The sequence below is a fragment of the Ptychodera flava genome, chromosome 14 (assembly GCF_041260155.1).
Source record: "Ptychodera flava strain L36383 chromosome 14, AS_Pfla_20210202, whole genome shotgun sequence".
Classification (NCBI taxonomy): domain Eukaryota; kingdom Metazoa; phylum Hemichordata; class Enteropneusta; family Ptychoderidae; genus Ptychodera; species Ptychodera flava.
Window position 1 is genome coordinate 21,386,576 of NC_091941.1, and position 14,500 is coordinate 21,401,075.

Consider the following 14,500-nt stretch of genomic DNA (forward strand, 5'->3'; position numbering starts at 1 on the left):
TTTACAGCAGCAGAAGAATTATTATAGGATAAAAGTATTGTTTGTGCAGATGGTGGCATATTCTACTTTCAGTTTCTCTGTTCAGGATGATATTTAGACCTTTAGAATACTGTCATTATTATGGTTACCATATGTTTCGTGAAAATTTCTAGGCGAGGAACATCATTTATACTATGTAACAGAATTTCCCTACGAACACATTACAAAACATCAAATATTAACACATGCACACACATTGGCCAATGGACCACTACTTTGAGAAACATTTTGATATTTCCAGTAATGATGACTGAATTAATTTTATTTGGTATGTTATCAGATAAAGACAAGCCTCACAAATGTTACTTGGCATGTCTTCAAGGATAATACCTAAAATAAGGCCCCTGCCACAAACAAAATTTTTTTCATCAAGTTTCTTATTAATTCCTCCGGGAATGTCAAATGTAGATTAAAATGACTGCCCTGTAATTATAAGACTCCTTGTGGACACACAGGTGCATCTTCTGAGGAACAATTATATATAGATTCAGTCTCTTTATCTTGGGCATGGTGTTGCAATGCGCAAATTCATGGGGAAAAAAATCCTTCACCGCCGAGTCGTTATGAAATTCAGGATGACTGCATCATCTGTGGCCGTACTGTACGCTGTTTATTAGACTTGTATGAGGAGGATGTGCCTTTCCTATGAAAAATGCAAAATGCCACCTGTACCATTCCATGTTGGCACAATGCTTTCATCCAAAACTCATTCCATAGAAAGATTGCCTCCCATTGTGTGGCGGAAAACCAGTGCTTAGAAAGTACTTTTTTTTCAATATGTAACACACATTGCAAAAAAAAAAATTCAGATGTTCGTCTTTCAACGGTGTTACGCTATAATCCACAAACATGTTCATGTGAAATAGTATTGAGGATTTTCCACTCAAAGTGCCGCGCACCTTTTCTCTTTCATGTTGAAAACGCCATCACTTTTCCGGTAGATACGTGTGAATGAATCTTTTGTGATATTTAACAAATGCCTTATGACAATTAGCGCTGTGCCATTTGTGTGCTAACATTCAGGGCCTAAAGTAGCTCCCTCACTTCAAAACAAATTGCGATCAATAATCTATAACCCTATAACCGCTGACTCAGACCAGATGAACAGCACTGGCTGAAAGGTCAAAACAGTATCGGTGACATGTTTGAATTTACACACAGCAGCAAATGGCTGGGGGAAAACATGCATATCAATATAAAAAGCAAACCATTTCCAGGTGATATGTCACATGATATCCATGACAACAAAATCAAAACTTATTATTGAACTGATCATTATTATTTTGACCTGGTTGACACAATTATATATTCCTAGTCATTACACTACAGATATGTTTCTATTCCTGAATTTTAATTTTATCTATGGTGGTTTCAGAGAGTTTTCTGATTCATAATTGGTGTGATTGAGATGTTGAAAGAAACAAAGTTGAGGAAAGGGAGATGAGAACATGTTTACCATAGGCATGACTGGAGCCGGGAACAAAAACAATTGAAGCCGTTACCTCCAATATTTTGATATCCCCTGGTCCGAGAGGCACTTCTTGTTTCTGAGCTTGTTCAGAGTCTGGGGTATCATGGTTCTCAGATGCAGCAGGCATGACTTCGACAATAAAGTATTTTACCCTCAGCTATGTACAAAAATACTACCACACAAATAACGTGGTAGTAGCTTCTCCTTATACACAATATATAATATTATATTTCTATATATATACAGCTCACGAAATTCCCAGAAGGATGAGTCCCATGTCCTCCGGAAACTGAATGCAAAATTAAATACTCCTCAATCTGAGAACATCTTCATATTCAGACCATCGTAATGAAGTGTTCCAAGTTGTGTTTTTTGTAGGAGGGAGAAATATCAACAAATTATGCAATGATGATGCAGCCTATTATAATTCCACAGATTAATTGATCCGCCAGCAGGTACTTTTTTCCATGGATAAATCACCAGTCATTGAAATATTTCTCCTGATCGCCAGTCAGTTGCTGAAATATCTCTTTGAAACTATCAACAACCGAGGAATATAATGATGACTTTCAGCATAGAACTTCACATGCCGCATGGTTTGGGTTACTTTTTGTCTTTGGGGTTTTTAGCCTCCTAATTTTTCAGCTGATGCTGACAGTCAATCCACCTGCCACAGTATCTGCCGTGCTCCGTCTTCTCCTACCAGGCCCATGGACTGGGAATTCTCCAAATTTGCAGACGAGGCAAGCCGAGAGAAGTCCGAGACTGCACAACGGTGAAAACATGAGTGAACTTCTCCAGTGAAATGGTCAGGAGCACATCAGCAGCACTTGTGATGCATGTCCACACAATAATAGGACTCTTGATTAGTAGCAGTGCTCGCCACGGTGGATATGACATTAATGTGCGTGGTGTTTTTTTTACCTCATTAGAATACGGTGGGCATATCCAATAAGACGTGCCTATACAGACCTGGCATTTGATAGTTGCTGGAGTCGTGCGTCAATGGTAAAACGAACGTTTACAGCTGGCTACCCGGACAGCCCATAATGCCAATCAATCACACGTGACATGACAGCCAGGCTGATCAATAAAGGATCATCACAATGAGGAAGAGAGCCATGGTCTCCATGGGCGCTTGCAAGAAAAACACCAAGAGAACCAGACACAGAGCCGTCTTCAGCATCCAATGCATTGGCTTCTGAGGAATAAGTGCTGCCCTACACTTCCATCAGACTCTGCCCGCTTGTTAACACCCACAAGAGGCAGCAGCATGAATATTTAGTGAGCGACACAAAAGGAGCTCCCATGTAATAAGACAGTAGGATTACTGAGAGTGAAATGTACGCCTAGAACACAACTACTGCATTTTGTTGCCATGGAAACATCAATAAACCTTTTGTATTGGCTGCCATTTATTTTAGTCGGCCGGGGTCATCAACTAGACAGACTGCCTCCGTAACGTGCGACTGTAAAGCAATCCATCTTGATATTTGCATATGCTGATGTCTACTCAACAACCCTCATGAATATTCATGGTATCAAATAATAGCAATATTATCATTCATGCGAAGCACTTCACTTACAGGCGTATATCCATCACGGCTGAGCAAAAAATTGAATGTGGTGCTATTTCATTTTGCAGATGATGATGATGACGCAGAGGAAAACTGAAAGGAAACGGCCCAGATATGCTCTGCATATTGCACACCGTTTTCAGTGCTACAGGCAGCTACTTTACACTTCGATAATGGCAGGAGGGCATGAATAATTGATGACATGATCTTTCCTTGGGCAATAACTTGTTTTCAGTGTTTCTAATGAAGCCTTAATAAAATTTTCTATTTGGTTTAGCACACCGTACCGTTTAACAGGTCATGGGTTGGGCAGATTTGCACTTAACAGACCATTTTACGTGGAACCAGACATTCCATTAAAATAAGTAAAGCACGCAGAAATACGACGTCGTGACGGACTCAAAACAGCCTGGCTGCTTTGAGAAAAGACCCACCTGTATGTGTAATATGGGTTTATTGATACGTCTTCCTGGGACATTAATTTCAAGTTTCTAAATTTGCATTTTATTTATTTATGGGATATTCCTTTGTACCGCTCTCCACAAATTGCGATTAAATGCAGATTTCAACTATCACACACACAGCCAACCGTCACTGGTAAGCCTCTTCGAGAGGATGATGTCACCATCATCCTAATGGAGGATGGAGCGTGTTGTTACGAATGAAAAAAACAATTTCATTCACATTTTACAGGTATACAGTTTCTTCACCACTATTATACTGAATGACAAACAAGGAATTATTATTATAGCTGTTACTCGTGAAATATCTGTTAATTGGCAGTTAATTAAGGAGGGTAAACAGAAAGTCATTGATCTTCATGTAAACCGACAGGCACACATCTGTGCCGGTATCAGTGCAGTGACTTTTGTAAACAAGGTATTGCCCAAGGAAAGAGCTGAATTCTGATCACAAATATTTGTCCCAAATATTGTCATAATGGATGAGAAAAGTGGACAGTGTGTAAGTTCAATAATCTCACTAGGACAATGTTGGTAACAGCTTTGCCATATAGGAATTTTTTACTGTCGTGATCACATCTGTGATGCTTCTGACTCAGTATACCCAGACCTTGAAATCACAGGACAAGAGGGTCTACCCAACAAATCTGACAGAGTTGAACTTGTCCAAAAGCTATGTCTGAACACGTAGATCATTGCAATCCATATCAGCTTGTACAAGCAAGGCTGTTGCCATCATGGAGATTAGAGAAGTGAGCAATGCATAAGAAGGGGAATACCATTCCGCTATGTTTTTGATTCGGCAGATGTCAATAACAACCGAAAGGCAAAAAAAATGGACTTGCACTTTAATGGATGGTACACTTTTTGTCTGAAGAAAAGCCTGTTTGTTTGGATATTTCAACCATTTTTTTATGATGATAGAAGTCTATCAGTCATGCTGAAAATATGGGTTATGTTAACAGTCTAATTACGAGCTGATACATGTAAGTTATACGTTCCCAAAAGTCAATATATCTGCATTTCATAATTCAATACAAATTTAAATATAGACACATCTACTCTCGATTATTGTGGAGTCCCATTACTATTAGGCAGAGATATTGATTTTTCTGCTATAATTTCTGCTTTTACCACTGTAAACATGGAATGGACTTTTTGTTTGCCCGATAGTAGACTCGCCTAAATATTGGCTGAAAGTACAGGTACTCAAAGCCTGTAAAATCTGGCTCCGACATGTTTGGGACAAATGCCGCTTTACAACGCACTCAGTGATAAATGACAAAAGCATCAGAATTTATTAAATTTTGAATAACTGGTAACGAGTGCGGAAAGGGATGACACCAGCTATGTGTGAAGATGGTGACTGTACCAGATAATGGTTTGTAATCACAACATCTACAGATTTTCACAAAAACATCAAAATACTAGTCTTTTTTATAAATATGCATCAATAAAATGCCAGTTTTCATAATTCACATTTGGATATTGGCCAAAAAAAAAATACGAAGGAGAAAATTGACTTTTGCTTTACTCTTCAAATTTTCAGACTTCATTTGTGGTACTTAGCAACTACTCAAATACTATAGGCAAGGTATTAGAGACTGTAGATTTACAGGTAATATTTGATAACTACAACTGTACTTTTTTATATCACAAATTCCTGAATGAAAAGTAGGGACGCTTGACTGTTTTACCAACAGCATTTAGATTTGGACATTAGTATTCAAGGGGCAGGAAGGACACTTTAAAATCTTTTATCAAAATGACATTTGTGGTAAGAAAGTCCATTTTTAGCCGACCATTAATCAAATTTTTATTAGCAGATATGAAAAATCGTTCAGCAATTTTGGAAAGAAAGATTAGTTATTTCATCTCGAGATTCTCACGAGGTCGTAAACATCCCATCAAATGGATTATTGTTAAGTCCCAATTGAAGTACGTATAGAAGGAAAAGCCATTTGAAATGAGAAATGACCCTCCACGATATTAAAAACAGTGTGAGGACATTCAGACCTAGATGTGCGACAGTAAAGTTTACAATTTCTTTTCATAAACAAAACATGTGTGTCAAAGCGCCTTTTATCAAATTTAATTCGATTTTTTTTTTCCAGAGTCATACATTTGCGCATCAAATGTGTCAACTCAGTAGGACGAGAACTGCGTTAATCTCACAAATTAACACATGTAAAAAAAATGATGAGAATAATAGAGTCAATTAACTTAATTGATCAAGGGAGACTCCTTCTCCTACCAAGCTTTGACAGCGTCAATTAAGCCTTGTCAAATTTTATAATTTCATTCAACAATGCTAATTGGCTTTATCGACATCCCCCTTCAATTTTTGTTGTCTATCAACGCAATACAAAAAACAGCAGTTCCCCGTATGTGAAAAGGTTTATATCTATAGCTTCTCTCCCCGGCAGAATCAGTGAGAAAGCTTTGAATACTACAAAAAGCCTTAATTTTCATACGTCTGTACAGGCAAAACTCAATTGGATTCAGTTACTGTGCATGGCAATTGAAGAGCAAGATACTCTATATGGGGTAATTCACAGTTTGCATATAACAGTACTATGATCACTCTACATGAATAAAAACTGCCTTCGGGGGATATCACAATACACGTGTCGAACAGATTTGAGTTCACTGTATCAGTACGCTGTGATTTTGCTGAACGTCCGAATGTTTAAGGTAGGCTGTAAGTTCTCATTCAGCAGATTATATCACATCCTTTGTTTCGACTCGATACTTTCAGCTATACTTGGAGAAGCTCCGTCAGCTATTCAGACAAAATGGGTTGCTGACCGACTCCACCATTGATTGAGTAGTGGCCATTTAAATGGAAAGGTATGGTTTTGCATCTATTATTTAAATTAACTCATTCATTTCTGCCTCCTCTCATTTGGCAAGATTGGCATGTCGCTCCAAGGAAATTGCATCATACCGATACTTCATGACATTACACATACATTAGCAGTGTGTTCGTCAGAGTTCCCAGAGTGGCAATTTAGTTCAATTTCAACTGAAAATCAGACATAAAAACTGCACATGATATTAACGTTTATTTTTTTTTCTCAATTCAATGTTCAGAACAGACTCAGCACCAGATATTCATGATGAACATAAAATGCATTTTGCATTACATGCGGGAGAAAAAACCCTAGCAAATATATTATGCACTATTCATGAACTTTCCCACCTTGCCAAATACTCCGTACATGATTTATGCAGTAGTGTGGAAAATTTCATTAAACATCCATTAGTATGTTACTGTTATTTGTACATATTTGAAAATATTCAACCACAGTCCCGTAACAATACAGATACTAGCCTATTAGCTGTATAATCTTTGCTATTTGTTTACTTTTGTTGAGACATTTGCTGTCTTTCTCTGATTTTGCTCCTTACATTTTAGTTTTCGATTAAACTAAAAAAACCACATTTCAACATGTTTATCACGTAAAAACACTTCACATGTGACTGTTTTGCAATTAAAATATCACTGACAAAAGGAGTGTGGACTATTATAATTAGTTTAATGCTTAGCGGCATATTTGGAAAATATATTACTGACCATAGACCCAGAGAGTATAGGTGACGGATAACTGCACTATGGCACTCCTTGACATAACCAACGGAAGGACACAAATGAAAAATTACCAATAGACAAAAGAAAAATTAAACGACAACTTTAAAAAATAACAACAGGGGTTTATTAAAGTAAAACGGTACCCCTATATTATTGTTGACATTTTTTTATAAATTAACCTGGTATACTGACAACAATATTAAAACACTGAAAAATGCACTGATATTTGTTGCCATTTCACAAACAGTGTTTGACATTTAGGTTTCCATATCCTTCAAAATTAATGTCTTCTGCCGGACTGGCTTCAGCTGGCTTCTACAGATTTGGGGGGAAAAAAAAGATGAAATTGCAACTCACAGATGGCTGGAACTATCTGCAATAAATGTTAAGAGTCACACTTGAATGATATCTGAATCCCTGAGATTACTAAAAATAAAATATTAATGAGCATCCAGAAGGCAAAATTCATCGGACGCGTATATTCATCCAGATATGTTGCGTTTTCCAAATCTCGTCATAATGCACTGCTTCAGCTTCACAAAGTGTCTGTAGCCCTTGGGAATTGAAATTTTAACTTTCCATTCTGTGCATCATTCTCCCGGCTTTCAAAATGTCACGCACGCACACACTGGAGATAGGAAATCCCGAGTCTTCATGGTGCTGTCTGTCAGCTGAATCTTTCTCTCTGTTCAGCAGGAATTCCAGGGCAGAAACTGAAAAAACTTCCTGCAACTTGGGTTGGAACTTTGGGCTGACGATGGTGTATGCTCAACGCCCGTCCGCGTACGTCAGCAATTGACATTATGTAAAACATCATCGTTCAAATTGGTTTAAAGGCAATGAAAGCAGAAAATTTCAGTGTATCCAGACAACCACCATGAATACAACAAATGCACTCCATGAGAAGACTTTCAATTCCGTTAAACATGATAGTGACTTCAATTCTGCACTGCATTCATCTACCAACCATTTATGAAATGCATACAATTACACTGCTGAGCAAAGTTCTTCTGCAGTCAAAGTCAAGAGCAAGTTTTTTCCTCTTCTTTGAGAATTCAAGACTAGTTCAAGTTGGAGGAAATATTACCTAACATTTATCTTGCAAATCTTTCATTGAAATTCACTTTCCTGGAACCCACAGGTGCTCACAGAAAGTGCTCTGTAGTGGGCTGAAACAGGGTAACAACTGTTCAACTCTGTATGGGTCACACATATTCACTGAAAATATTGTGCTTGTGCGTACCCTCTTAAGGATCACAAAATAACTTTGCAAACATATCCAAGAATCAACACAAGCACTATTTCAGTCCACGGTAAAAACATCATCAACAGCTAAGTAAGTTCTACATTGTCGTTCACTCAAACATAATTTTTGTTTAAGAACAAGACCATTTCTGAGTCAATAAATGAACTGTGTACAGCTATTAGTTCATGCTAACATGTGTACGCATTTTCCGGCAACTTATTCCAAGCAAAACTTTAGATAACCTTAGAGTTTAAATTGTTAAAACAGTCACTGACATAAAGATTTTGTACAGAATGCCACCATCTTTTACTTCATAAACTTAAAATGCAATGTATTACAATACACTAATTTATGGTAAAAATCATGACTATGACCTTTACATCGACAAAACCTGTTGTAGCAGTTAATCCTTCAATTCTTTTCGAGATATGAATGTATCCAGACATGAATATATAACATAAATATCTAATGCAATGTGTGCCAATATTATTTATGCAACGTCGCATAATTTATTGAAAAGCCACCAATGATACAAACTTCAAACTACATTGGAACTGCGTTTTTCTCCTGCATCTTTCATATGATATGGAATGTACTGACTAAATTATTTAACAAATCATCACTGCAAATCTTTCAGCGATTCTTTTTCTCACACTAGTAAGTAGGGTTTATTCCCTGTCGTACACCTATATTCCCTGTCTTACATCTGAGGACCTGATAACATATCTCACAGGGTTGTTGAATGTCTACATAAGTGGATAGCGCCAGTTTTAATTCAGAGATAACCCAATTTTGGAATAGCTTTGTAATACTCAATTGAAGTGAACTGTAAAAAAGTTCACAGCATAAGGCAGTGATAGGTAAGACTCGACCTTGTTTTACGTAAACAGGTTATCAGGTCTATTGCAACTTTTGAATCAAATGCAGGCACACATCGGCAAAACTGCTTTATTGATCACATTTTACTGTTATCCACACTGCTATGACCTGTCTCCATCCACAGCCCTGTTGAGGGTGCAGATTTAGCTTTAAGATAGTACATACCTAGAAAGTGAAAAACTTCAACTTTTGCTCAAACTTTCCTCAATGAAACTTTCGACCATTCTCTTACCAAAAGATCAGGGGTACCATGCAAAATTTGGTACAAGAGAGATAAATTATCTATGATTTCCCAATATTTGAAATTCAAAATGGCCGCCATCCCTGTGTTAACTCTATGGAAAAAAAAAATCCATTTTCAAAAAAACTAAGACAGTGAAAACTTTTCTTACACTGAGAGCTTTAAAATAAGCCCCAACAAATAGTAGATCAGAAGACAATTCATAAAGTTTGAAAGCCCAAATATCTGTCCCTGAGGTGCATTCTACCTGAATAAATGATGTCATCATAAGATGGTCAGGAGATGAGAAGACGAATGTGGTAAAACTGATTCTTCTTTTGGGTGTCTAGCCCTATGTTCACAGAGACATGCCACGTTGACTTTTCCTCAGAGAAAAACACAAACTAGTTGATATGATACCTGATGTCAATGAATGCTTAATAAAGTGTGCATACATGTGTTTAATCTCTTGATGGCATACATATTTATCAGGATGAAGATTAATGTTCTTTTAGTATTTAATGATCATTTATTGATTGGTTTTTACCACATAAAGTTCATGTACATCTGGATCGCATCTGCTTTTATAATCAGACATGACCCAGATGTTTCATAAAAAAAATTAACCCTCCCCTGCTGTAAACCTCAACCGCCCTCTTTACTACCTCTCACCTTTTAGCCAGTAATCAGCACGTACAATAGAAAAATTTATTTTTATTTTAAATACATATGGTGTGATTTTCTGTACGCAATCTGAGAAACCTTTCTGAACTGTAAATGCACATACTTAATTTCCTTAGGGACTTGAACTGATCTATATGTAAAATATAGAAGAAAGATAAACTGCTTTCCAGCTGGGCAACGCGTGCCATTTCCATAAACTGAAGCGTCTTTAATTGCAACGGCTAGGAAAACTGTCTCGAGTCAAAATCGACAGAAATCACTAACAGCAATAGTTAACGGAAAAGATAAGTTTGTAGCAGTGACGTCAATTCCACATCTTCTGACACAAGTTCACAACCTCAGTGCAAGATTTGGACAAATGTAATGATTATAACTTGAGTTTGATTTGACAAGTATCTATTATGGATAATAATTTCTTTCAAAAACAAAAATCACTTAAGATTTCGCACTGAAATTTACATCTTAAGTGCCTTTTCACTTTGCAGTTACTAAATGAGGCTGGCCATGTAGATATGTTCAGTTGAGAGTGTAAAATATCCATAAATTGGAGAGTCCACATTTCATAAAGCTTCTACATTAATTTGCCTATTGATACAAATATATTTACTCATGTTTATAGATGTTCTGTATTGTCTTGTCGAGACTGATTTTTTTATGTGTGTTTATACTTTTTTATTGATCTTGTCATTGTTGGTTTTTTTAAATCGAGTTTTTACAAATCTATGTGCTGGTTCTCGAAATAAAGTAAAATAAAGTTAAATAAATATTACCAAGGACCTGTGAATAAGTACCTCTTCAAGCGAAACTGGATTTTCCCTCTTAATCACTATCAGCAAAGACAAAGCATCCAAAAACTGCTGTGTCTCAGGAATTAGACTGTGCCAGAAGTTTAGGATGACTACAAATAACCAGTACAGTATTAGACGCTGATAGAGGGCTTCCTTTACAAATACATCACCGCAGCACAGCTCTCTAGAGGGCTCCCTACACTTATCTTCAGAGACAGTAGCCAATAATTGCCAACTTGCATAAGATTACTATGCGAGGCAATATACACACTGGCGACCTCTTCATTGTAGCGACTGACACATTTACATATATTTATACTCTGAATAGATTGATGGAATTCAATTGTGTAACAGTGTAAATCAATGTTGCCTGGCTGGGGCCTAGCGTGGGGTTTGTAGACACGCTCTGATGATGTACAGGTATTTCTGATTGTATCTTTTTTTTTCAGTTTGCAACATGATGACACTGATTCAATGTCATCTCAGTTCTTTGCACTAAAAAATCTGTAACTTAATAAAAGGAGATTAAATGAAGAAACGAGAAAAACTTCCACATTGTCAAGGCCTTAATAATAAAAATAAAACAAACAAAGAAATCCGTTTATAAAAAAAGGCAGTATTGATTACTCCTAAAAACACACGTCTGAACAACAACATGATTACATCTACCACCAACATACTACCATTTAAAAAAAACAGCATTTTTGTTTTTCTCATTTTATTTATGTCAAATCAGATTTTACCGAATAACCAAATTTATTCATATTGATGTGCCTATTTAATTTAGTTATCAATCAGGCCAAGAAGATATATCTATATTTTTCGTTTTATCATTTCATTATTCTTTCATCAACACATCTGAGATGACAAATCAGATGTAAAAATATTTTACTCCGGATAAAGCAGCTTGCCATCAGCCTGGAAGGCATTATAGCTTTGAATAGTGTGATACTGGTAATATTCTATTGAAGATAACCATGAGCGACTGAGTAGTCAAACATGCATTCGACGATGATGGATTTCATGTTATCATATTTTCAATAATAGAAAAATCATCTACAGAATTAAACCATTAGAAGAATACGTCGGCTTGAATAAAAACAACACCTCAATTATCTTAAAATAGAATTGAATTTATTTGATATTCGGGATCAACAACCCTGGTCTTTTGTTCTGTATACTGCACACAACCCTCACAACTACCTGTTTTCAGAGAACCAACCTTTTCCTCAGGTACAATATCCCAATGCCTCAAAACACAACATTGTTTGCCGTGTTTCAAGAGTATTGCTATATAAATAATTAATGACGGGCAACAAAATTTATGAGTTACTGTCTCCTGACGATTAATGGTCGGTAGATCTTAGAGGAGATGTCTTCCTGAAACACTTAATGCAATGTTGCTGTGTGGAATGCCATAACTTAGAAAGTAGTGTGCAAATAAAAATGGAGAGTTTAATTGCACAGCACCGCACTGGTTGCAAAATACACGCATAGGACGTGACTAGATTCAAAGACACAACTCTAGTACAGTTTGTTTTTAATCTCCAGCCAACAAATTCTTTTGCTAAATTAGCAGGGAACAAATTACCGCAATACTATTCAACCTATGGACACATACTGAAAGTGCCTATGGTTTGAAAAGGAAATAAATAAATTTAGGTCAGAGAACATGTACTTGTTGTAATGTTACGATTCACCTTGTAGACATTTAATATCTGCTTTGTACAGTCCGGGTCAGCTCCAAAATTGGAGACGCTATACATGCTATACCATAATATTTCCCCCCTCTCATTAGCCAATCAGCGGCCAGCGCGCCATCAGTAAAAATTGTATTTCCTGGCAACCTCCACATGCGTCCTTCGTTACGTACGCCATACTGTGTCGAACTCCCGCGCCGTATTCTGTCATAATGTCGAACAGTTGTGTGGCCACTCTGTCAAAACACAATTTCAAAATCGCGTACCAGTTTTATTCTGGCTAAGACAACCAAACCCCATACATCGCTGTGATTCCTAGACTCTGGCTTGAAGTCCTGCGAAATATAAATCGTGTACCTACACAGATCGTTCAGAATACCCCATTTGTATCGGAGATGGCAGCGATACAAATTCTACCGTATGGGGAACAGTTGTGTGGCCACTCTGTCAACACATTTTCAAAATCGCGTACCATTTTTAGTCTGCGTTTGACAACTACAAAACAGGTATCGTTTTAAAGCTCTGACATTGCTCTTCTTTCTTGCAAAATGTTATACGCGTACCTACACAAATAACCTTTATAACAGTGTTTCTAATAGAGATGACGAACATCCACAAAATGATTCTCGGTACTTGAGCGAAATCGATAAACTGGGGGTAGAAATGAATCGTCAATATTTCGAATATTTGTTCACTAATCGGACTCCTTGTTGGACATGACCTTCTGCAGAACACGTGGATTATGTTGACTGTCGAAATTCGTCGAAATTCACAAGACAGGGGCTTAATAAGCGGCCCAAAACTGCCGATCACACTTGGTGGGTAATTTGTGACCCAGCGTGACCTGTACGTTATTAATGATGTAATCTGGTCGATGATTGGCTGAATGCCGGAATACATTATCATAATGAGTCTCCAATTTTGGAGCTGACCCGGACTGCTATGTACACACAAATCTAGATGAGTTGTGTAGGGACCACATGCAACTAACCAAACATAGTGAGTTTGTTACAGTATCTTCAAGATTGCAAAGGAAAATGTGTTGTAATAATATTTAACAGTTCTTGATACTTCTCATACTTGTCATTCATAAACTTGTATTTTTTTAGTTTTCTTATATGAAAATCACCATGGTACCAAAGTCACTATTGGATACATCCTCAAGAACTGTGTTCTCTGCAGCTCTTCTAACTTCTCTATATCACACCTCTGGGAAACAACCTGCAATGTGCATCATTAACACCTATCATCTGGTCATATGTACCAAAATTGAGCCAAATAAAGAGGTGTGAACTAAATCAAAATCACCTTTCAGGACAGCTGAGAAAGCAGGAAACATCTGGGCAAGTTCAATGTTAAAAGTCTTGGGAAACAGGTGGGGGAGGAGGGGGACGCAGAACAGAAAACTGAGCACTTCATTGGACAACTGATTGTCACTGGCAGTACTGCACTGACTTTTGGTAAAGAAAGTATTTATTCTGAGTCTTTTGTAATTTGGGAAATATAATCCTATACTTTTTCTGAAAATGTACATACTTAAGTGATACATCTCTCTACTTATGAAATATGACGTCAAACAAATATACACCCTACATTGTTGATACCCAGTTTTTGATTGTAGGTCTGCAAAACTATCTATATGCTTCTAATACATACTGACTGGCTTTTTTTTTCAAATGATACCATCTTGCAATAAATGTGGTGGTGTAAATAGTTTCAGTTGTGATCCATTGTCTATTTGAATCTTCTAGTCTCCAAACACCATGCATCAACCATTCTTTGTGTACCTGTTTAATAGGTACCCATAGTCAATAAAGCATTCATTTTTTAAAGGCCCTATCTC

General features: G+C 37.0%; 1 protein-coding gene across 14 annotated transcripts in view; it reads right to left on the minus strand.

Moving 5' to 3' along the window:
• Positions 1–14,500, minus strand: part of LOC139149727 (synaptosomal-associated protein 25-like) — a 77,422-nt gene that overhangs the window by 35,331 nt on the left and 27,591 nt on the right. For 7 of the 14 annotated variants that reach the window (XM_070721668.1, XM_070721666.1, XM_070721670.1 and 4 more), the window contains exon 1: positions 1,542–2,842. The exons of the other annotated variants lie outside the window; for them this stretch is intronic. In XM_070721668.1, coding sequence (XP_070577769.1) covers positions 1,542–1,637 — 96 coding nt within the window. In that variant the 5' untranslated portion in view covers positions 1,638–2,842. Of the gene's footprint in view, positions 1–1,541; positions 2,843–14,500 lie in introns of those variants that run through there. 14 annotated transcript variants of the gene reach the window in all.